General features: G+C 37.7%; 1 protein-coding gene across 38 annotated transcripts in view; it reads right to left on the bottom strand.

Annotated features, from left to right (window-relative positions):
- The window catches only part of chico (insulin receptor substrate 1 chico), a 182,111-nt gene that overhangs the window by 121,459 nt on the left and 36,057 nt on the right, over positions 1-24,595 (bottom strand). For 5 of the 38 annotated variants that reach the window (XM_067087999.1, XM_067088021.1, XM_067088003.1 and 2 more), the window contains exon 1: positions 2,032-2,273. The exons of the other annotated variants lie outside the window; for them this stretch is intronic. In XM_067087999.1, the coding sequence (XP_066944100.1) occupies positions 2,032-2,037 (6 nt within the window). In that variant the 5' untranslated portion in view covers positions 2,038-2,273. Of the gene's footprint in view, positions 1-2,031; positions 2,274-24,595 lie in introns of those variants that run through there. 38 annotated transcript variants of the gene reach the window in all.

The raw sequence follows: 24,595 nt of genomic DNA, 5'->3' as shown, positions 1-24,595 counted from the left end.
TATATATATATATATATATATATATATATATATATATATATATATATATAATATATATTTAACAACCACAACCACATTTCTATCATATTTCTATCATACTTCCAACTTGTGCCACCTTGCAACACTTTCCCCACAACTACTGCATATCTAATTCTGCCTTCTTTTTCTTATCTACCTCTATCATTGTGTGTTAAATTTAGCCTCAAACTCTATCATTGTGTGTTATATTTAGTCTCAAACAGCGATTTGACACAAGCACTCTCAATATGTTATCTCTCTCTCCAAGGCCCATATTTCCTATTAGGGGTTACAAATTTTACTCTCATAACCTCAATCGTCAAGAGACTGATGAGAGGTCTGAAAATGGAAAAAGTTGAACATAGCATGCACGCCTTCAAAAAAAAAAAAAAGGTTTGAATAAAGCAGGAAGATACAATATGGAGGTCTGGAGAGTGTTTGGGATATATAGTAGAGAGGAGGATGACTTGTTGAGAGTGACTGGAAGTTTTTATGATGAAAAGACGTGTCACAAGCTTGGTGAAAGTGGTCTGACAAAAAGATGTTTAATGTCTCAGTGGCTGTTTAATATCTTTAAGAGTGGAATGATGCCAGAAGTAGGAGAAAGGCCATTGGAATAGAAACAGAATATTGACCTATGAGGTCATTCGCGCTAAAAGGAAAATTGAGAGTAGAAAGGCTTGAAAGGTGTAACAGAAGGAAAACCTCGCAGTTGCATCATAAAACGATTGTTTGGAGAGGGTGGATGGCAAGATGGAAGCAGGTGCCAAGCTGTTGGATAAAAAAAAAAAAAAATGGATCAGGAGTGGTGTGGAATTGTTGATTTCTGCAGATGATGCACATCTAACTTGGGATAGCGACGAGCTACTGCAGAAACTACAAAAAGAATTTTGAAGGTTTGCAAAGAAAAGTAAACGAAGTGAGCAAGAGGACAGTTGTGATAAATAATAGACCAGAAGGAGAAGCAATGAATGCTGATATGGAAGAATGAAAGAGGCTGGTTCATAAAATTATCTTGGTGCTAATATGATGGATGAAGGGAGACAGACGAGGGGAGCCTTAGAATAAATGAAACAAGGAAGGTAGATGGATATGTGCTAAAGATTTGGAAGCGAATCGGGTTTCTCACTGTCTGAGAAAGTCAAGGCTGAAAAGTATAAAGTGATTCTGAAAAAAAATGAAGCATTATCGTTTAGCGGAAAGTTTGTATTACAGCAGAATCAGGAGAGAGTGAAGAACAGAGGAAGCACTAGAAAACTTCTGGATAGATGGTCTGGAACAGGTATTGGAAAGGAAGGTCCTTCATAACCAGTAGGAATGAAAATGCAAGCAAGAGAGAGGAGAATGGACAGTCTGTAGAGGTAGTTTGACGCTCTGCTGATGAATCTTCTCTGTGGCTGTATGAATCTGCTGATATTGTGGAATTTTTCTGTACATATTTCATCCGCGATTAATATTTGAATGTGGCTATGATCACTGTCATGTTTTTCTCTGGAGTCACACCCTGACGGGGGAAATTGCTCAATCTTGCATTATCTATCTATCTATCTATCCATTTATTAATATATTAAAATTCATCACGCTCTGACATCAACTCACTACACAACTCTTCAACAAATATAATCTTCCTAAACAGTTCATTACACACCTGAAAGTACACTTATATCCACAGCAAATTGTTTTGTTCTTACTCCCACGTTTACACACTCAATTTTCAACTTGTAAGCAAGAGTCGATTCTATTGAATTTGAAGGAAACTAATGTAATGTTAATAAGTAACCCATTTACTATGATTCCAACTTCCGGGTCTATACAAAAATCTTCTTGAAGAGAATGTTCTGCCACTTGTGTAACATAATGCACGCAAGTACCTTTCAAATAGTTCATGTATGGATAACATGGAAATAAGGTAAGAAATATAGTCATGCACAATCCTGCATACTCCACTCTCTCTCATTATGAAAAAAACCTGACAACAACTTTACAGTCAATAAATAATCACCTGTCACTCACCTTCATCCTTTTTGCTTCGCTGCAACTGAGAAACACAGGAACGACGTCAAAATTCAGAATTCATGAGCGAAAAACAGACAAGTCCTGGCAACCAAAGGGGGTAACTCCTCTAAGCCTCCTGAATCACTAACATAACTGACCCTAATCAGCTGGCCACGAGACAGTCAACGAAGGAAATTGACGTTTCCTCTTTCCAGAGAAGGTAACCACAGCAAAGGCACGACAACGGTCTTAGGCAAACTGGTGCCAACCCAGTAGAGTCAGCGAGAGAGAGACACTCTCCATTACTGATAATGTTTATCAGAGATAGTGAATTATGATCTATCATATGCCTTCTTCGTGTTTATCGCCTGATAAGCAGCACTCAAAACACACACACACACACACAAGATGATTACAAAATGATATTTAAAGAAATCTATCTCTCGGCAGTATAATAATGGCCTGAACTTTCTTGCGTTCTTTTTCTTTTATGGATTTATGTTTGTCCTAACGGTAAAATAATGAACCGATGACACAGTAGAAACCAGACCTATTAAAATGCAAGCTTTTCCTAGTGATCCACAGAAGTTTGCACGAAATTTAAATCGAAAATTTATCTTTCAAAATGAAGCTCCAAAATTGGGTGAAAATATCAGCAATTTTTTTCTCCAGAATTATTCATTTAGGTTCTTTTTATCAAAAATCTACTTGTCATATTATCAACAATGATGCTTTGCGATCTGTCTAATCTTGCTCTTGCCGATGATTCTGCCCCCATATTTATGAAGTCATATTTCTCATTCACTCACCTATACATTCACCTTCTGCCTTTCGCACTCAGCTCTCAAATCGCACCTTCTTCATCTTAATTACAAGGACACCCAAAAATGGAGATCCTCTAATTTAGGACAAAATCCAAATCAATTCGCACATAAAATAATGACACCACTCTTTCCACTTTCCTCGATACTTCTCACCACTACAAAGTGACCCTCCTGACTTGATTACAGGTAGGCAATTTAAGCCACATTTCACGGACCTTGGCAGAAAACCCAGCCTCTTGCGGGCTGCTTTACGAGCAAGTGCCCGTGCTGGCAGAAAGCCACCTTATCCATAAACAATAAGCATCCATCCTCCTTTCATGTGGCCTCGTAACGCCTAGACGTCTGGCTACCTCACCCTACACTGACTCCGTGAAAGTCAACAACTTCGGACAGCACTGTTAGGCGACTGGGTTTTATACTTATTACCAACTTGACAATTCTTCTTATCTCTTCTGTCTTCCTGGTGACATAACTTTCCATTCTTCAGGAGGCAGGGTAGCACTTATTCTGGGGTTTAGGTCCGTGGTTTACACCCCACCTCTCTCTCTCTCTCTCTCTCTCTCTCTCTCTCTCTCTCTCTCTCTCTCTCTCTCTCTCTCTCTCTAATAGAAAGAACATCCATTTAAAGTGTGACTATTTGGCCCATGGATACATATTTGTCAAATATCTTAAGATTACTTCTCCTTTCGTTCCTCACACACACACACACACATTAAAAATATACATATACATATATATATATATATATATATATATATATATATATATATATATATATATATATATATATATATATATATATATATGTATGTATATAATATATATATATGTGTGTGTGAGGACCAACAGAGAGGTAATCTTAAGATATTTGACAAATATGTACCCATGGGCCAAATAGTTACACTTTAAATGGATGTTCTTTCTATTATTACTAAAATTAACCCAACAAAATAACACAGCAATCACTATAACTTTAAGTCGCAATAGACAAAGAAAAAAAAGGTCGATTGTTAAATACCATAATCTAGAGTCACATCAAAAACAACTTGTCAATGTCCCGCAAAATGCACACAAAATGGAGGGCATACGGTACGAAGATTAAAGAAACGCTTTTGAGACAGACAAAGAGAGAGAGAGAGAGAGAGAGAGAGAGAGAGAGAGAGATGCTCGTTCAGAAGAGATGGGGGGGATTGGGGTGTTAGGAGAGAATAGGATTAAACAGACAAGGGGGCACCAAAGGTAGGAGGACCACAGAGGGAGGAGGAGGAGGAGGAACCAGACGAAAAGCATTGAGGGCCTCAGTCCCCCTTCCATTCCCGCCACCGCTGGCAGGTTAAAGGTGATGATGGACCCTGGATTGCACCCACTGCATGGCCTGTGCATTTTACAATCCCACGTCGTACCCACTCGTACATACGCGCACACTGCGCATGAGGGTGACTGAGAGATTGAAGAAAGGCTGGGGGTGGGGGTTAAGAGGAGGGGGATGTCTGTCTTCCTCTCAGCTCTTTAGCGGTCTATGGACGATGCGACAATTGAAGGCAGACACTTTACAAGATCATTGACTGGTTACAGTTATTCTGTAAGAGGAACAATTGGCTGAAAGCGAGTTCTTATAACTACTTATGGATTGTAATGGAAGGCAAACCCACTTCGCCAGTACCGTCAACTACAAGCACTCAAGCATCATGTTGTGGCAGACTAGCCTAATGGTAGCCGGGTTAAAGTGACTATAGATCACGATAACACAACATAGCTAATTTTTATGGCCATGTTTGACAAAATTCACCTACTTGTTGTGGGCTTTTCAACAAAATTTAACTACTTTTTAGCCTTTGTAACTAACATTTAGCTACTTTTTTTGGTCTTTTTAACAAAATGTATCTACCTCTTTGGCCTTTTTAAAATTTAGCTACTTGTTTTTGCATTTTTAACAAAATTTAGCTATTTTTTGGGCCCCTTTAAATACCACATCTGGCAACAAACTCGAAAATGAGGTACATTTTTGGGAGTCATATAAAAAATGATAGACAAGCTATGCTTCGAAGACGAAATACTGAAACTACGAAAGGCAGAAGGAAACAGGTCAATGTACTTAAACCACGAAGGCAATATTAATCTTTTTTCACCCACTGCCTTACTACTTCATGACTGACCACGGAATGGCACCCCTGCCAAGCAAGTGTAAACTCATTTTGCATTCTGTACCAGAAATATACATACATACATACATACATACATACATACATACATACATACATACACACACACACACACACACACATATATATATATATATATTATACACATATACAAACACACACATGCGTAAAGTCATGTTTTAAAGATTTTGCTGGAAGACAATATAAAAACCATGACAGATTATAGAATATGCCCAACATTCTCCAATACTTATCTCTCTCTCTCTCTCTCTCTCTCTCTCTCTCTCTCTCTCTCTCTCTCTCTCTGCGTCCTTCTACGTCACTGGTCGGTAATGGCGTTGTTTAAAGCTGAGGATAAAAGCGCTTGACGTCATACCGAAATATTGGTAGGCTAGTACCCCGGCCAGTACAGACGGACGACGACAGCGTGGCGTCCCTCCTGCGCCTCCTGCCATCAGACATGAATAATGAGCATCATGCACTTGCAGAATTCTCGTCGATTATTCCATTTCTGAGGACAACAGACGACCAGGCTTTTATATTCATACAGAGCTTGTTAAACAAACGCTCTCTCTCTCTCTCTCTCTCTCTCTCTCTCTCTCTCTCTCTCTCTCTCTCTCTCTCTCTCTCTCTCTCTCGTACATCATCATACAATCCTATGCACCTGTGGCCGTGGAGCAGGTGTGCCCTATATTGATATCAGAGCCGACAACTGCCATCGAGCCAAAAGTACAACCGTGGGTGGGCGAGCTGATAAAGGGGGAGGGGTGGGGAATGGACAAACAAACAAACATCCCTTCTCTCCTCACCCTCCCCCCAACACACCATCAACGGCTGACTTCCTAAAGAGTAGATATTTAATATGAAATTCCGTGGGGTAACGGTCGGAGTTGTCATCAATGGGATTATGCGGCGTTCTGATTCCATGTTGCACATCTCTCTGGCGGTACCTTCGCTTTGCCCTTTATTCTCCATACAGGCATACGGACCAGACATGCGCACGCACACGCGCACGCACACGCACACGCACACGCACACACACACCCCACAAAATAATAAATAAATAAATAAAAACTTCCACTACTAGGCTTTCGCCTCTTCCACAACTGAGCCTCGTCAAGTCTTGCCATCTCATGTGCCTCAGTGCCCTACCCCCATTCTCATGACTCCTCTCCTTTCTCCCTCCCTCACCTTCCCCCTCTCCCTCCCTCCATCCCTCCCTGATCCCCTCTCAAACATCACCCCTTCGATATCATTTGTCCATTGGAAGCAAGCAAGCAAGCAAGCAAGCAAGCAACCCTCCCTCCCTCCCCTAATCGTCTCCTCTTGCAGCAAGCAATGTTCACACCTATAACGTTAAACGACCTAACTGAACTCTCTAGTGCGCACTCGTTCGCAGACTCTCTCTCTCTCTCTCTCTCTCTCTCTCTCTCTCTCTCTCTCTCTCTCTCTCTCTCATAACGCGCACGAAAGAATTTGGTTCGAATCACAAGCGAGGACGGAATCATATGGAACAATGCAAAAATTTCACTGTCGCTGATGACCTATGCATGAACTAATGGTCCTGTAAACAATGTTTACTGCCATGATTTCTCCACAATGTTTACATTCTAACGCTTTGCTATCTGGCAAAGAATTGAACTGTGAGCTACAAGACATTTCAATAGAGAGACGTTAAATGCATTGTATATAATTATGTATGTATATATAGTTATATATATATTTATATATATATACATACATACATATACCGTATCCACTATATATATATATATATATATATATATATATATATATATATATATATATATATATATATATATATATATATATATATATATATATATATATATATATATATATATATATAATTAGACGAATCGACGATTTCCCCTTTTACCACTTGGTGGCGTTGTTTTTGGCACAACTTTGGTACAGCATCACATGATTCCCGACAAAACAGGTCGAAAAAGTAAAGTCGACAGCCCCTTTAGGCGGTACATTCCAACCAACACAGTTCCAACGATAACAATGACTACTAACACCAATTACTCCAGGGTACTTTCTCTTTAAGTTAAAAGATGTTGATACTCATACACGCAGCTTTTTATACTACTTAAAACTGATACGAAATATGGGAGATGACGACATATGCATCTGTCTCGCTCGCACGTTGTTCGACTTGAGGTTTTGTGCCAGAATAATTGTAATCAGAAATTTGCTTACAACTCGCCAAATCAATATCCACTCTTTTACTTTTGTTTTGAATGAGATGAAATGAGTGTATGGCGAAGTCCCGTGATGAAATGAGTGAATAATGTCAAGAGATGAAATGAGTGTATGGTAAAGTCAGGAGATACAATGAGTGAACCCAGTTCAAGAAATGCAATGCGTGAATAATGTCAAGAGATGAAATGAGTGTATAGTGAAGTCAGGAGATGCAATGAGTGAATCAAGACATGAGATGCAATGAGTGAATAATGTCACGAGATGAAATGAGCGAATAAAGTCAAGAGGTGAAATTAATGTACGATGAAGTCATGAGATGAAATGAGTGTGTGATGAAGTCAAGAGATGTAATGAGTGTAAGGTGAAGTCACGAGATGAGATGAACAAATGAAATCAACGAAGGATGAGATGAATGAATGAAGTCAAGAGATATGAGTGTACGATGTAGTCAAGAGATGCAATGAGTATATGATGAAGTCAAGAGATGTTATGAGTGAATGAAGTCAAGAGATGCAATGAGTTTATGGTGAAGTCAAGAAATGCAATGAATGTGGGAGGTCACAGATGCAACGAGTGTATGATAAAGTCATGAGATGAAATTTGCAAATGAAGTCAAGGGATGAAATGAGTGAATGAAGTCAAGAGATGACATTAGCGAATGACGTCAAGAGATGAAAGGAGCAAATGAAGTCAAGAGATGAAATAAGCGAATGAAGTCAAAAGACGAAATGAGAGAATGAAGTCAAGAGGTGAAATGAGCGAATGAAGTCAAGAGATGAAATGAGCGAATGAAGTCAAGAAGTGAAATAAGCAAATGAAGTCAAAAGAAGAAATGAGAGAATGAAGTCAAGAGATGAAATGAGTGAATGAAGTCAAGCAATGAAATGGGCGAATGAAGTCAACAAATGAAATGAATGAATGCAGCCAGGAGAAGAAATGAACAAAATGAAATCGAGAGATCAAATGAGCAAATGAAGTCAAGAGATGAACTGAGTAAATGAAGTCAAGAGATGAAATGACTGAATGAAACCAAGAGATGAAATGAGGGAATGAAGTCAAAAGACGAAATGAATGAGTGAATGAAGTCAAGAGATCAAATGCGTAAATGAAGTCAAGAAATGAAATGAATGAGTGAATGAAGTCAAGAGGTGAAATTCCGAGTGAATGAAGCCAAGAGATGAAATTAGTGAATGAATTCAAGAAGTGCAGTGAGTGCAGGAATTCAAGGGATGCAGCGAGTGCATGACGTCTGCAGAAGCAATACAGCAAGGGAAGCAGCAATGATTGTGTGACGTCAAGAGGTGCAACGAGAGTATAAAGTCGCTTAGAAGGCGAGTTTAATAATGGACTTGCAACCTTGCCTTGAGGGCCGAATTTAATAAGGGCCTCCCAACCCTGACTCAGAAAACTGCACTGCGAGGTTTTGCCCTTCTCGTGGAATAATAATAATAATAATAATAATAATAATAATAATAATAGTAGTAGTAGTAGTAGTAGTAGTAGTAGTAGTAGTAGTAGTAGTAGTAGTAGTAGTATAAGAAACAGAGCAAACTAATAAAAGGCTTCACAATAAGTATAATAAAACACATGTGAAAACCCTGACAAAAGCATAACAAAATTGTTACATTACAAGATAAAATAAAATAAAAAATACAACTGCCCGAGAAAGAGGAAGTACACAATGGAAACTATCTCCATCCTCGGTTTCAGCAATCCTAACATTTATAAATTCCTAATATCACTGAGAGAGAGAGAGAGAGAGAGAGAGAGAGAGAGAGAGAGAGAGAGAGAGAGAGAGAGAGAGAGAGCTAAATGGCCGAGATACAAGAACCATCAGCGCATAAAGTGAACAAGGAAAGTTTTTATCTTAATAGTTTTACCTCGGTGGGATGAAGATATTAACTCGCCAGGGCAGTCAAGTTTTAACCGTAAATATTTTAACACAGTAATGAACACTGCCGTCAGCCGTTTTCCCTCTTCTACTGACATAAACCACAGCTGCGACCCAAACCAGTCGACTAACAACTTGCTAAATAATTCAATGCTAGGGTCAACGTAGCCACGCTGGATGTTTAGGGTATGCGCCCATATCGGCCTTCCTCGTCCGCTTTGAAAATAGAGCACTACGAAGAGAGAGAGAGAGAGAGAGAGAGAGAGAGAGAGAGAGAGAGAGAGAGAGAGAGAGAGAGAGAGAGAAGGGGGAATGCCGGTGCTCCGATGACTTGCAGTCAGTTGGCAAGGCCGCTGGGCTCATCTGTCTGAAGGCCGTATGGGATTTGAAAGAGATGATCTTTTCCCACGGCTTCGCAGGGGAAAGCAGAGAATAAGGGAGTACGGGAACAAGAAGTTGAGAGGGGGAGGGGGTAGGGGAGAGGTGGGGAGGAGGGAGAGGTGGAGGGAGGAGGGAGGGGCGGAAAGGAGGGAGATGCAACACTCTCACACCACGAAAGAAACACCCATTTCCCGTTCCCCGGTGCTGTCGCGAAACTTTACGAAACGTCCGCTGCAACTATGGTCTTCAATCTGCAAATTCTCTTCTCCTCCAACTTCAAACTCATGAGGGTAAACTCGGGAGTATAATTCCTCCAAACGATGAACTAAGAGTCACCAATCAAGTCAAAAGAACATGAACAGAAATTGCAAGTCAAAATCAATATTTCCCAGACAGAGCAAATGTGCCTCTAACAGGAAACGATTGTAACACGAGTGGACAAAGAAACCTTGCACGAAAGTGTTCTGGTGCAAGTATTTATTCATTCAATACGGATAACATAAGAATATGACACATGAGAAGGAAAAGTTACAAGATATTTCTTAAACAACTTGGGGCATTAGCTTCCACTAACGATAACACAAAACATTAAAAGACGCAAGGGGCTGTAATATAAGACATTCTACTGTAAACAAGAATGATCACTTCCTTATGGTCGGTACTGAAACAGAACGAAATGAAACGACTGAAACAGAGAGAAACAAAAGGGATGTGAACGGCTGACACACGACCCTCCCTCAGGAGATAATTTGTCTTTCATCTCACAGTATGAAGAAACTTAAGAAATAGAAACAAAAAAAATAGCTATATGTTTTTACCGTAAGCAAAAAATAAAGAAAAGCATCCGAAACACACTCACTATCTCACTCACACACACACACACACACACACACACAAGCCGAAGAGAAACGACTATAACGTTCGGAAAAAAGTACATACTAAATTGCGTAGCAAGTTCTCCATATAATCCTAACATTTATGTTTCAAAAAATGACAGAGCCAAAAATACTGTAACATAATGTTTGTAAAGTCAACAAAATACAAGCGTGAATTATGCCAGAAAACATTAAAAACTCCTACTCTTAAATATACAATTATTTTCTTAGCTGTTATAAAAAAAGACCCTATTACCCGAGTTGATGCAAGATAAATGAGGCTTTAACATCACTTGAGAAGAGTCTCATAAAACAAGATCTAAAAAACAGATTCTCTCTCTCTCTCTCTCTCTCTCATGATCTTGGAAAAGGCTGACAATGGCACAATTGGTTCGCACTTGGCCACTACAGCACTAAATATAAACACGGGTGTCACTGACCTCCAGCTTACACTAACTGGCTGGCTACCCACTGAACGCGAATATCCCGTAAAAGCTTACCACAATAAATTCTATCACCACAGTAAATAAGAAGTAAAAACCTTAGTGGTTTACCACACTAAATTCTGTCACCATTAAATAAGAAGTAAAACCCTTTAAAACGGAGACCACGACGATGAGAAGGAAGAAAGAAATATTCATGACCATTATGTTCTGTATTCAATAGTTTTGTGGAAAAGGCAAAAATCAAGTATAAGAAATATCCATGCCTATTATGTTCTAAATTTAATATAGTTTTATAGCAAAGGCAAAAACTCAATATATAAAAGCAAAAATTCAATAATGAAATATTCATGACCATTATGTTCTATATTCAACAGCTTTTTGGAATAGACAAAAATTTATAATATAACATGAGCAGATGCATCAACATAAACTTGGAAAGAACAGAAGGCCTACTGAACAGAATAACAGAATATAGGATTTAGGCCAAAGGCCAAGCGTTGGAACCTATAAGGTCATTCAGCGCGCTGAAAGGGAAATTGACAGTAAGGAGGTTTGAAACAACTGTTGGAGAGGCGGAAAGTCAGATGAAAGAAGGAGAATAAGAAAGGGGGTATAGTGAAAGGAATGAAAGAGGTTGCATTTAGGGGCCGAAGGGACGCTGAAAAGTAATGTCTACAGTGCAACAACTGAGGTGCACCGACAGCACTACACCCCTAAGGGGAGAAGGCCTATTCGTGACGAATGAAATCACAAAAGACGATACATTTGACAACCAAGGAAATCCGCGAGAGCACGAATAAGGTGGCGAAGGGGTTAAGCAGCCTGACGCAAACCTCTAGTCTCTACAAACCAGCAGAGGGCAACGGCATCAGTTACCACAGCCGTCTCGACAAAATGCGGATGCTGATAGTCTGCTGCAAATCGACAACATGCCAACTCCATGAGAGCGGAGGTTCCCATCGAAATATTACGTAGGAAAAACGGCCAAACATATTGATGACAATGGCCAAAAGAACTCACTGCAATTATTACGAAAAAAAAGAAACAGAAAATAAAGATGCTAGGAGATTCCACACATCCAAAAGATAGACCAATATTCCAGCAGCAGCCAAGCCAATGACCAGGGGCATTTGACACTAGTAATAAAATCCCTGCAGCTAGAAGAGGCCTCCCAAACAATAACAAGTTGTCTGCCAATAATAACAGATCATGTTTTCCAAGTGCTAGAACAAAAGATAACCGGGGGTTGAAGGTTAACATTAAGTACCGTATAATGTCATTTAGGAGCATAGCAAGATCAGCATGGAAAAGTTTAATCCACATCGCTTATTATTTGTTCGAAATCTCTATAAATTTTCAGTTTTAATATTTTACACTGAAAAAACCACTGTGTAATTACTCCACTACAACATTAAAGTTTTTTTAGGAGAAGTTTCATCATAATAAAACGCCAGACATAGATAAGTCTTGACAAAACGATCACCAATTTAACCATACGTCAACAATATCGTAAATAAACAACAATACGTAAATAAACAACAACAGCGTAAATAAACACTGTAAATATGAATTTAATTTCGGCCAGTGGACCTATGCCATAACAAATAACGCTAATACAAGAGAGGGTCGAATCACATATCCTACCAATAAATATATTGCGTAGCTACCGACCCAATGTTTGGAAGACAAAGGTACCTTCATTCTGCAGCTTCCGTGCTGGAAGACGGCAAGTCTAAATCAAGTTCATCGGTGTTACATACAGGAAAGATCTAAATCAATATATATATATATATATATATATATATATATATATATATATATATATATATATAGGAAATATCATTATATATATATATATATATATATATATATATATATATATAATATATATATATATATATATATATATATATATAAACTATATATATATATATATATATATATATATATGATATATATAAAAAAAACTGCTTAGATATTAACGTGAATATAAAAAAAAACATGCTGCCTACAAGAAACGCAGTATAAGGATAATGAACAGCAGAATTTGTGTGCCAATCAAATCTCCTTATTGCCCTTGCTACAAAAAAAAAAAAAAATCCCTGGCTTTCCATGAAGCACCACAAAAAAACACGTAAGGTTATTTAATAATCTACTGATCATTCCTTAGCCAACTTTTTGGAGAGAGAGAGAGAGAATTTTCATCACCTCTACATTAATTTTGAGCAATAAAAATTGCTCATCGGGATGTCAGTTGCTTAGCTATGATAGCGACTGATAATTTATTTAAGTCATTTATGACCTGGTAGGCATCTAATAAAGATAATGACAAATACTTAAAAGTAAAGGTGTGCAAAAAAATGAGAAACTCCTCTAATTCAATTAAAATTCTCATGTATGTGTGTGTGCGCGTCGGTGTGTGTGTATGTATATCTGTGTGTGTGTATTGTGTGGCGCCGCAACAACAACACTGTACCCTAATACCGGTTTTCTAGGCCCACGAGCCACACCACCAGCAGCTACGGTCTGGCGCTTTCTTGTGAATGTAAAGGAACACCTATTACGACGCAACACGGTCTTGGCCGCCATTTTTTTCCCCCCTATGGCGTCAGAGTCGGCGTACCTGGCGACTGACTAGACCCGGCTCCCTCTATTGTAACTTGCCATCACCACCACCAATCGCCGTTTTAATCGAATATAAAAACGCACTATTATTATTATTATTATTATTATTTAGAGGATATTATTATTATTATTCATATGAAACAAGCCCACAGGGGCCATTGACTTGAAATTCAAACTTCCCCAGAATATGGTGCTTATTAGAAAGTAACAGAAATACTGTACATAAGGAAGAGACCACTTATTAATGTTATGATCGCCATTAGTCTTGAGTGTTAGATATCAAAGTTTAATGGTCGTTCGAACTTCGATTCTCCGTTTTTTTAACATTCTACGCTTACTGACGCCGAAGACAAATTAAAAATAATCTTCAAAGGTGGAACTATGTTTATTCTTACTAATAATAACAATCTGAATCTGAAACCGTACATGTACACATTCAACAACCACACACGTACAAATCAACACGTATACACACATGGCTAACACTGACGCTCAAACATTCTTACCCGTTTTTATCTGAAAACCAATTAAATAAAAATCCAAAACAAATCCTAACAATATAATGATTTCAAGGAAGCCATCGTCTAAGTAAATCTCGAGGTCAAATGTAATTTAACGAAGTCAGTTTATCCAGATTAAAAAAAAAAATCGGTAAACAACATACCAAATATATGTGGGGGAGGGCGGGGAGGGCGGGGAGGGGAGGAGAGCACTTCTCAAATTATACACGTCGTCAAACTTTCCGATAAAAGTAACGTTGAAAATTCATAGGTGTGGTGCCATTAATAAAATATCAACAAACTTTTTCTTGTGCTGGCGGTAAATACCAACAGCCGACATCACTGTAACTGGTGTTTAGTGCGAGCTTCAATCAAATCTCTGTTTGTTACAAAAACATTTTGACTGTTAATGACTAAGTATTGTGTATGGTTACAGATTAAAGAAAATTGTTATTAAGGTAAATGTTGTATGATATTCTTCAAATAAAAATAAAGAAAAAAACAAATTTAAGGTTTAAAGTGAAGTACTGAGTAACATTGTTACAGGAAATTTCATGCCAAATTGCAACTCCAGACTATGTATATTTTACACTGAACATTTAAAAAAAAAAAGATAAAACAAAATCTCTATTTGCTTTTACTGACATCGGCCGCAGACATTCAATGCCAACTCCAACAAAATTAAAACTTCTGTTTTACAGACAATCTTAACAGGCTCTTCCTTGATTGCCAAATTCCTACTTAATCACAATCTCGTGTCCTCCAGTACTAATGAATATCAATACAGTAAGTTTTATAAAGGTTTTAAAACTAGATTTTCAAGCCCATTAAAAAAAAAAGGATAAAAATACAACAATGATATTAATAAGTGAATATATAACTGGAATTTGGTATCTTCACAAAGCAATGCCCTTAGCAGATGAGTTACGTATGATTTCATTTATAAAAAGTAGAATGTTCAAAACAAGATTTATATTGTTGAAAGCACTTGAGGATAAATGTCATTTATTTTTTACTAGAGAATATGTTCATCTCCAGAAATGGGAGTAACATTTGTATTGATGACTTAGGTACGTAGATGTAAATGATATATTAACCACATTGTGACAACTAACAAATAAAAAAAAGTATGTATATATACAGTAGTCAAAAATATTTTTATATAAAAAAATACTATAAAGGATAACTATGTGCAAAAAACTATGTAAATTTTCTCAATAAAAGGAAAAAAAAGTACAGATTTTCTCAATAAAAGGAAAAAAAAGTACAGATGAAATCTCAATCCCAATATCAAACTTATTTTCTTCATAGTTTTCAGTGTGAGCGGCTCCCCCCAAATATCAAATCGAACCACCCAAAAGGTTAAACACGATCCATTTGACAATATTTACTGAAAGAAGTGACCTAATTTATAAACAAAAGACTAGGGTTCTAAGACTCCCTTCCCCAGTTTCCTTAAAGAAAGAATTTTTTCAGCTAGAAAATTATTTATTTTTCCTATTCTGGATTACCTATGCGTTTTACACCTTCCACTCTCTCCGCTTTGGGGGGGAGGAGGGAGGATAAGACTCATTCTTGAGTGGTTCCTTCCATCACAATCCTACAAAATATAACAAAATTATTTCAAAGATGGATATTTTTTTTAATAGCACAATCATACTGACATACAACGGTAGGACTTAAAACTGAAGATATGATTGTTTTTATTGCAATGATGGTGTCCATGCACACCCATCCAGCAATCATCGGTAAGCTCTCTGTAGACGATTGATTGACTGATTGATTGTGTAAACTGGCGTCACAACCGTGTAGACAACATGCCTAGCCATGGTAGCATAACAGTGAATAAATCAAATCGTATCGCTGAATGCATGAAATGATAGAAGAACAATAACACTCAATGTGAAAAATACCATAAATATCTACCAGGTTGGGAACAACTTCACGCTCCCAATATTTCTTGCCTTTTATAATGATTGTTCTACCCGAGGCTTTATCCCATTCTGTTCATCCTTCTTATGTAACCGTAATACTATAAACTCACATATAGGCTATACATACGTACACGAGTGTAAACTTCACCCAACTAAAGTAGTAAGGGATAAAGAGCAAACAACAACAACAACAGTGACAATAAGTGACAACATCAATAAATAATATAACATGTCCCATGGTATCCCAAAATATTGGTTCCCCGAAATCTCCTCGTGGGGATGGTAGTGTTGGCGAACATGCGTCCACCTAATTGTACAACCACCTCTGAATAGGGGTTATAGAATGAATACTCTCTCTCTCTCTCTCTCTCTCTCTCTCTCTCTCTCTCTCTCTCTCTCTCTCTAGGGTCTGCGGGGGACGATCAAGCAGGCTGAAAAGAGAGAGAGAGAGAGAGAGAGAGAGAGAGAGAGAGAGAGAGAGAGAGAGAGAGAGAGAGAGAGAGAGAGAGAGAGAGATTCAACATGGGGTGATCAGAGGACTATTGGGACGGAAAGAGCAGAGAAGAGAAGAGGAGAAGAGGAGAAGAGAGGAGAGGAGAGGAGAAGAGAGTGAGCATCCCAGTAGTTGGTCAGGAGTTAGGTGAAGGAAGGAGACATGGATGGTGGGAGACTGGAGGGGGAGAGTCAGGGATGGAGGGAGGGGGTATGAGTGGGAGAGGTGCGAGGACAGGGGAGAAGGGGGGCGGGGGCGAGAACATGGGGGCGTGGTTGAGGCCGTCTGAGGGGAGTGGCATCGTGATGTGGAGGCCGCGCTGGGGTCTCTAGAGCAGTGTGGTTTTATTTTATTCTTCTTCCCCGATTTCTTAATTATTATTATTATTATTATTATTATTATTGTCGTCGTTCTTGGTGCTTCTGCTGTTGCAGCTGTTATTACTGAACCTATAGTAAATGATCGCCATGTCCCGACTCGAAGGACAGTAAGTCCCGTCTAAACGCTAGCCTCATGGGATCATTACTCTGCATACTTACTTAAGGTCACTGGTCAGCGAGGCCGACCAAACTTGGAGGACGGCAATTCCCGACCCTAGGGACGTTTCGTACAGTCTCGAAAGGATCAAGGAACCTTTCCACACGCTTAAATAAGGACCAGCTGTTTTATCGATAGTTACTCCAACGGAAAACTGTATGTATATAAATGGAATCTTACATCTATATTATCAGAGAACAATTTGACCGAATTTCAACCCTAAGACAATATGGTATACTCTTCCTCCTCACCCCCTCAAGGTATATAAAATGGTATACCCCTCCTCCTCACCCCCTCAAGGTACATAAAAGGATAAATAAATAAATAGAAGCTGAATAAATTGATCGCCGTCTTTCCGAGAATAAATTTAAGTATTTGTTTGCCATTCTCGTTGGCATCAGATTCTTTTGGATTATATATTCAAGATTAACAACTACAAATCTGTTTTCGGCTAAGAATAAAACTATTTCCTATTAATAGTATAATATAAAGAATTCTTTGATATCATCGCTTTCTCGTGATCTTAATGAAAAAATACCGTCCACAGTAGTAGAGTATGTATGTTATTCTCTCTCTTGAAGTCAGGAATCTCAAGGACATAAAATAAAAGATGAGAAACCAGTAGACATGTACTGTACAGTATATATGCATAATATAATCTGTATATTGTTATGTACAGGAAGCTTTCGCGAACTTGAACTGATCAAGTTCGCGAAAGTTCCCTGTATATAGCAATATACAATTTATATTATGCATATACAGTATACATGTCTACCGGTTTCTCATCTTTTATTTTGAGTTTCCTGACTTCGAGAGAATAATTTGGAAAAAAATATAAAAGGAAATAGATTTATGCCAGAACAGATACTAAGCAAATAATACCTTATTTATATTACTGCCATTTACTGGAGGCCTAGCAAAAAAAAAAAAAAAAAAAAAAACTACCCAAAAACATTGCCAGTCTCTCAAAAAATGACAAACATAAACGTTCTTCCACCAAACCTGTCTTCGTGATAATGGTCTTAAATAAGTCTTCGTTTGTTTGTATAAGGAAGAACCTTGAAATTTTGCTATAAATAATAATAATAATAATAATAATAATAATAATAATAATAATAATAATAATAATAATAATGTCGATTTTTAAGCCAAGATTACGATCTATACAGCAGTCACGAAAAACTAGGGGGAAAAGATGAAGCTAAGAGAGAGAGAGAGAGAGAGCTGTCTTATCCTGTCTCGGGAACGATCCCCAAATTAAGGAGGTAAAAGTAAAATACGCCTTTATAATACCGTAAGTGGCTCTAGAGAATGTCATCAAGTCTTGTTTGGAATGAAGTTCCAAGCCAAATACCCTTCTCTGTCCTTTTTATAATCAACCACAGCCTACTAACCATCAGCTGGAATTCATTACTTAGGTCAACTGAGGTACAATGGATTTTTCGGGAAAGAATCCCAAGCACGTCTCAACCACGTTAGACCGATCTTGGCCTCCTGTCTGCCAATGCAATGCCGTTAACCACTTAGCCTAAACATCAGGAAAATAAATAAAATATATATATATATATATATATATATATATATATATATATATATATATATATATATATATATATATAATATATAAAGGTATAATTTTCCTATTCTTACTACGATTTTGGGAAAGCTAGTGGTTTCATGGCCATTTCAGACATGGCGACAACCCACTATAGTCGCCTAACCCCTGGTAAATTATTCAAAACGTAGGTCAACGGGGGCACAATGGATTTTCTAAGATACGAGCCAAAGACGTTTACCCTGTGGGATTTAATTCGGATTTCCCGCTGGTGAGGCGAGGTCCATAATCAAGGAACAAATAAGATATAACATTTGCACTACATACACATACTCATACATATACCTGAAAATGAGGACTGTTCATCCAAGAAAGCTTGTAACTTTTTTTAATAAATATCACCACTAGATATCATCCACTTTGAATGAGGGTCTTGTTAGTAATTATATTATATTATATTATATTATATTATATTATATTATATTATGTATATATAATATATATATACATATATATGATTATAATAACTTTTGTACGTGATTCACTTATCACAATTTCCTCAAGTGAAAAGTAAAAAACGGGGTGTAGGTCCTGACCGGATTAGACTTGAAATTTTCTGATGCTGCCTTACGTCTACATCATTGTTTTGTTTCGTAGTTTCACCCAAATCACTAAGATCAGCAAGGGAGTAAAGTCGCCTTTCAGATCAAGACTTTGAACTAGATGCGAGGTACCAGAACTAGCATAAAATTCCCCCTTGTAATGCAGTCGTTGAAATAACCAATGGCATCTCATCTTCGCTAATCTGACAGAATATCCCAGAACTTGTCTGGCCCGTTTTTCAATCATTCGTGCACCGCTTGTAAGCCATGTCTGAAACGCAACAAGGGAGACAGTTGCGTAGGTTAGGAGGCCATGAGTACGAATAATGAATCCCGCTACTACAGAGAGAGAGAGAGAGAGAGAGAGAGAGAGAGAGAGAGAGAGAGAGAGAGAGAGAGGATGGTCATAATTGATCTAAATGTGTTACTCGTCCACCGCCACTAGTACTGGTGGCCACCAAACCATCCAGCCGTTCAATACGCCTTTATTTTCATGAATTTTTTTTTTCTTATTTATTTTACATTTACGCAGAAAGTTTGCGTTTACTTCTTGTGATGATGGATGTGGTCGGATCTCTCTGCTAGGTTTGTGATTACATTTCACTGAAATCTCACCAAGGCAACTTGGTAAATGTGCGTTTCTAAAGAGAGTTGCATTCTCTTTGTATTAACAATCTGGTATTTAATGGAAATGTTGATGACCTTACTTAAATGTAGCCGTGGAAATTTCTCCAGGCTAATTACTATTCATTTTTCATGATACTCAGTATTCTAGACACTGAAAAACTGTGCAAGTACTTAACGACAAGACCAAGTAATATCAAACAATGGAACAAGCTAACGGAGGCCACTGACTTGAAACTCAATCTTCTAAGTAACAGAAGTAACAGAAGGTCATTGGAAATACTGAAAGAACAGATCAGTTATTGGAAAAGAAAAAATGGCCTTACAAATTAATGAACAGATAAAAATGTAAATAATTTATTAAAACACAAGAATTGTTTTAGAGTAGCAATACAATGTGTAGACAGCGTAAATGGTGTTAGGTCGGGTTATCAAAAAATGTTTGAATCCTCATACACGAATGACAACGAGATTGCCCATAAAAGGTCAAATAAATAAATGAGCTAAGGACCGTTTAACGCAGATAGTGCTTAATGCTGCATATCTCGCTGTTGTGTTGTGTTTGGGAGTAAGCATGAATGCAATTCCTCAGTAATCATCAGTCTACGTTTTTTTTACACCTTTTTAATATCTCTCTCTCTCTCTCTCTCTCTCTCTCTCTCTCTCTCTTTTCTCTCTGTTTAATGTAGAAAGCGCATAATGCTGCACATTCGCTGCTGTGCTATTTTTTGGGAGCATGAATGCAATTCCACAGTCATTTTAAAACTAGTTTTTTGCAGCCTTTAATCTCTCTCTCTCTCTCTCTCTGTTTAATGCAGACAGTGCTTAATGCTGCACATCTCGCTGCTGTGTTATGTTTGGGTGCAAGCGCGCATGCAATTCCTCAGTAATTTTAAAAACGAGTTTTTTGCAGCGTTTAATCTCTCTCTCTCTCTCTCTCTCTCTCTCTCTCTCTCTCTCCAAGGCCGCTGAGGATTTATGCGGCGTCAATTAGCAGATAAAACGTTTTTTTTTTTCCAGTTCTGCACTCTCACAACTCTGACGTCAATCCCGTTATCGAAGACTGCTTATACACGGCGTACTGAGGATCAGTAGAGCATTACGCACGACAAATTCTTGAACCTTCCCGACGAATGCCTCCCTAATGGATTGGATTTCCCTTATTAATTAGGATCGTTGTTCGCCATTTTGACTTCGGCAGTTGTTCCTTTCATTCCCGTTTCGTTTTAGTTCTACAGTTTCTTTCAGTTACTCTTAATCACATATGGACATTATCTCCATTCCAATCTTCTGAAGCATGTTAATCTTCCTCAGTAGGTTAATATTCTTCTTACTGTTCCATATGCGGGCATAAACGCTTCGTAGTTAGTGAACTGGATACAACTTTGGAGGACAATATGAACGAAAAAGCAAGTATCAATTCTGACGTCTTCTATTACAGACTGACTGCGCGTCTTGGATTAGCCATCCACAATGAAGCCATAATAATTCTCTCTCTCTCTCTCTCTCTCTCTCTCTCTCTCTCTCTCTCTCTCTCTGACGTTCTAATAAATATTTCGGTCAAAACAAGATACAAAGGGGATCCAAGCTGCAACTTGAACCAACCACTATATATACATCAAGCACATACTGTACATGATCCTATTTATTAAAAGGAGGTCCAACAGCAAATTTAACGACAATTGCTCATAGGGGAATAAGAACACAGCTGAGTCAACTTAAGACACACCTTCCTTTTTCCACCAACAGAGAGCAAACAGCCTTGTCGCACACGATCTTCATCTGAATGCACTACCAAATGACGCCATACGATCTTTGCAGTCAAAACACTTCTGCATGCTAGGTAGGAAATTTATCTGGCATACTGCGTGGACATTCATGACTTAAAATATCTACGAGTGAGAGCATAATTTCTCAAAATTTCAACATTCCGAATAATCGCTTCTGGCATCGATCTCATGAGCGCAAAAGATTAACCTCAGCATACTAATGGCACCATTCTCCTTCTAAGAAATAGATTTCCAAACAATACTTCCTCTTACAAATATTTTTCTTGCGATGATTCAACGGCAGCCCGTTTCTTGTTTACCACACCCATACATTTAGGTTAAGACGTAATTCAAGGTAAGAGACACACACACACACACACACACACACACGACGGACCAACAGTGTATGGTGGCGTGGGAGACTGCCTTTAGGCCAGGCCCTGACCTTCAAACCAGCATCTACGTCGCAGGAACAAAACTTTTCCTGGCCAAAGCCAGCAGCGTAAACAAGATTACTCAAGATTGCGAGAGGGAAAATACTATCTTCACCCATTATTACTGATTTTTTACCGCCGTGTTTAAAAATAAGGGCGGTTTTCAAACGAAACGAAACAACACTTGTTTATGAAAAGGAGAGAGAGAGAGAGAGAGAGAGAGAGAGAGAGAGAGAGAGAGAGAGAGAGAGAGAGAGAGAGAGAGAGAGAGGTGGCGGCCGTGGTGGCACTTATCCCCGTACAATAAAAGTAAACATGCAGAGGAAAAAATTCCCTTCCATAATTTACATCGCCAAACAACTAAGAGTAAAAATATAAATTTATCAAAGTCCCTTCCATAATTTACATCGCCAAACAACTCAGAGTAATAATATAGATTTATCATACTGATCTAATAAATAAATCAAGGAATTTGCGTAGTATGGAAGGGGTAGCACACCTCAATTTCTCACTTGACTTCCCCGTTCGAGGAAAATAATAATGAATCTCTTATTTCTCGCGTTCTTTAGAAAAATACCTACTTTTTCTAACTGCCACAGACCGTGACAGACAACAGCTAAGCAAACGTCGGGACCGAGACAAAATTAAAAAGTATATTGCTGAGAAACATGAAATAATAAAATGTGGGAAATTCAAGTATTGTGAATAGTAGGTAAGTAGCAAGTTGCTTTCGAGAAAATTAAAGAAAAGTGAGGTTGAGAATGGCTAACGACGAGCAACCTGGAAAATCAAAACGAAGGATATTTAAGAAACGCACTGTAGACATTAAGCAGTACATTGCTTACACGTAAAGAGAAGGGGGGGAGGGGAATCAAGATAGGTACGTACGGGGGTAAATATAAAAACAATAAAAAGAAGAACTAAAGGGGAAAGAAATGGGCAAGAGAATGAGAATAAATGTTGGGTGGTGGGGGAAAGAACTTACGAGGAGACCTAGCTAAAACTCTACAGCGACATATTGTCGCCAATTGGCTCCACAGCCGCTTACCGGTATTCTATTTATGATATTCTCAAGTTTATGTAAGCTTCGTAATCAGAAGCGTGACGTTCGGATGGCAGGTAATATATACCCCCTTTGTTGTTCATGTTTGCTGGGTTTGGGAACTCGAGTAAACTGAAGTGAGTATTATTTGTCCTTTGAGGGAAGCATAACAATAATTTCCTGTAACGTTATTTGCCACAAATATGTAAAAACGGCCCAGTACAGGTTGTTAATTGAATTAATGACAAACATACGAAAGGAAGGAAAGGAAAGGAATCGAATGGAATGGAATATGACGTTTAGGTCAAAGGCCAAGCACTGGTACCAATAAGGTCATTCAGCGCTGTGACGAATGAACATGATTTTAAAACTGAAAACATATAATTTGCACTGGAACACATGCACACAGTAAATGCATTTACGCGGGTCTCACAAAATAATAATAAACATAATTATACAAATAATGATACTAATCAGAAAAACTTAAACATAAAATTGTATAAATTTTTATCTTTTAAAAACTTCATTAACTATAAAACACTGCAATCGCCGTTTGAAATTTCGCAAAGATTTTTACCTTATAGGTGACGTCCACGGCGCGCACGATGATAAAATTCACAATTCACAAGCATGTGCTCCAGTGTCAGGCCAGCACGACAGTGGACACATACAGGTGGGTGGCACATACAGGTGGATGACAAATATAGGAGATAAAATAAAATCTAAATATATCAATAAAGTGTGCCCGTATTACTCCCTCTACAAGGAGAAAAAGTGTTCAAGTTCAATGCTTCCGTAATGATAATGAAACTAGGTAAAAAATAAATGGTCAACATACTACGTCTTGGCCGCAAGCTGTTAATGAAACAATTACCGCTATACAGATATTAAATAAATTTTTTACCAGTGTAACAGCTTGAACATCTTATATTGTTCGTTAGTATATCCATTCGTCAAAAATGATTGCCGTAAACTTTCCTGAGTATGGCTGGCATATATAGCAATTTAGCATATTTCTGCCTAGTAAAAAATATCCACCAAAAATATATATATATATATATATAAATAATATATATATATATATATATATATATATATATATATATATATATATATATATATAATATAATATATATATTAATTACTTTATTTTTAAACAATATTTTTCATGCTTATCGTTAAATCTAACTCAAAACCAAAATAAATAGGCTACACTACCATAGAACCTAACTTTAAAAAGTGATCAAAGAATTGAATCGTTGGGCAGGTTTTCTATGAAGAACCATGAATGGTTTCAATTCTATCCTTAGGCGCTAACGCGGAACAGCTGGCATAAATAGAATTAAGCAATATATTACTGGAAAGTCAATTTACCCTAATATTTAATTGTGAAATTTTTAATTAAATTATCCCTTAATATCCTAAGCTTAACCTTACGTATGTTTATTTATGCTTTTTAATGATTTCACTGTGGGTTTTTAAGCTTAACCTTATATATGTTTATTTATGCTGATTTCACTGTGGGTTTTAATGAGTTTACTGTGGGTAAGTTCATTTAGAGAAATATTAATGCCCTTTTAACAGAGATGTATTTCAAATAGGCTATTCGGTCAACTGGTTTTTCTTTTTCCAGAGAGAGAGAGAGAGAAAAAAAAAAAC

This window comes from Macrobrachium rosenbergii, chromosome 44, assembly GCF_040412425.1.
Source record: "Macrobrachium rosenbergii isolate ZJJX-2024 chromosome 44, ASM4041242v1, whole genome shotgun sequence".
In the NCBI taxonomy this organism is placed as follows: domain Eukaryota; kingdom Metazoa; phylum Arthropoda; class Malacostraca; order Decapoda; family Palaemonidae; genus Macrobrachium; species Macrobrachium rosenbergii.
Note: the sequence above shows the minus strand (reverse complement) of the source record. Positions and strands in the feature narration are given on the sequence as shown.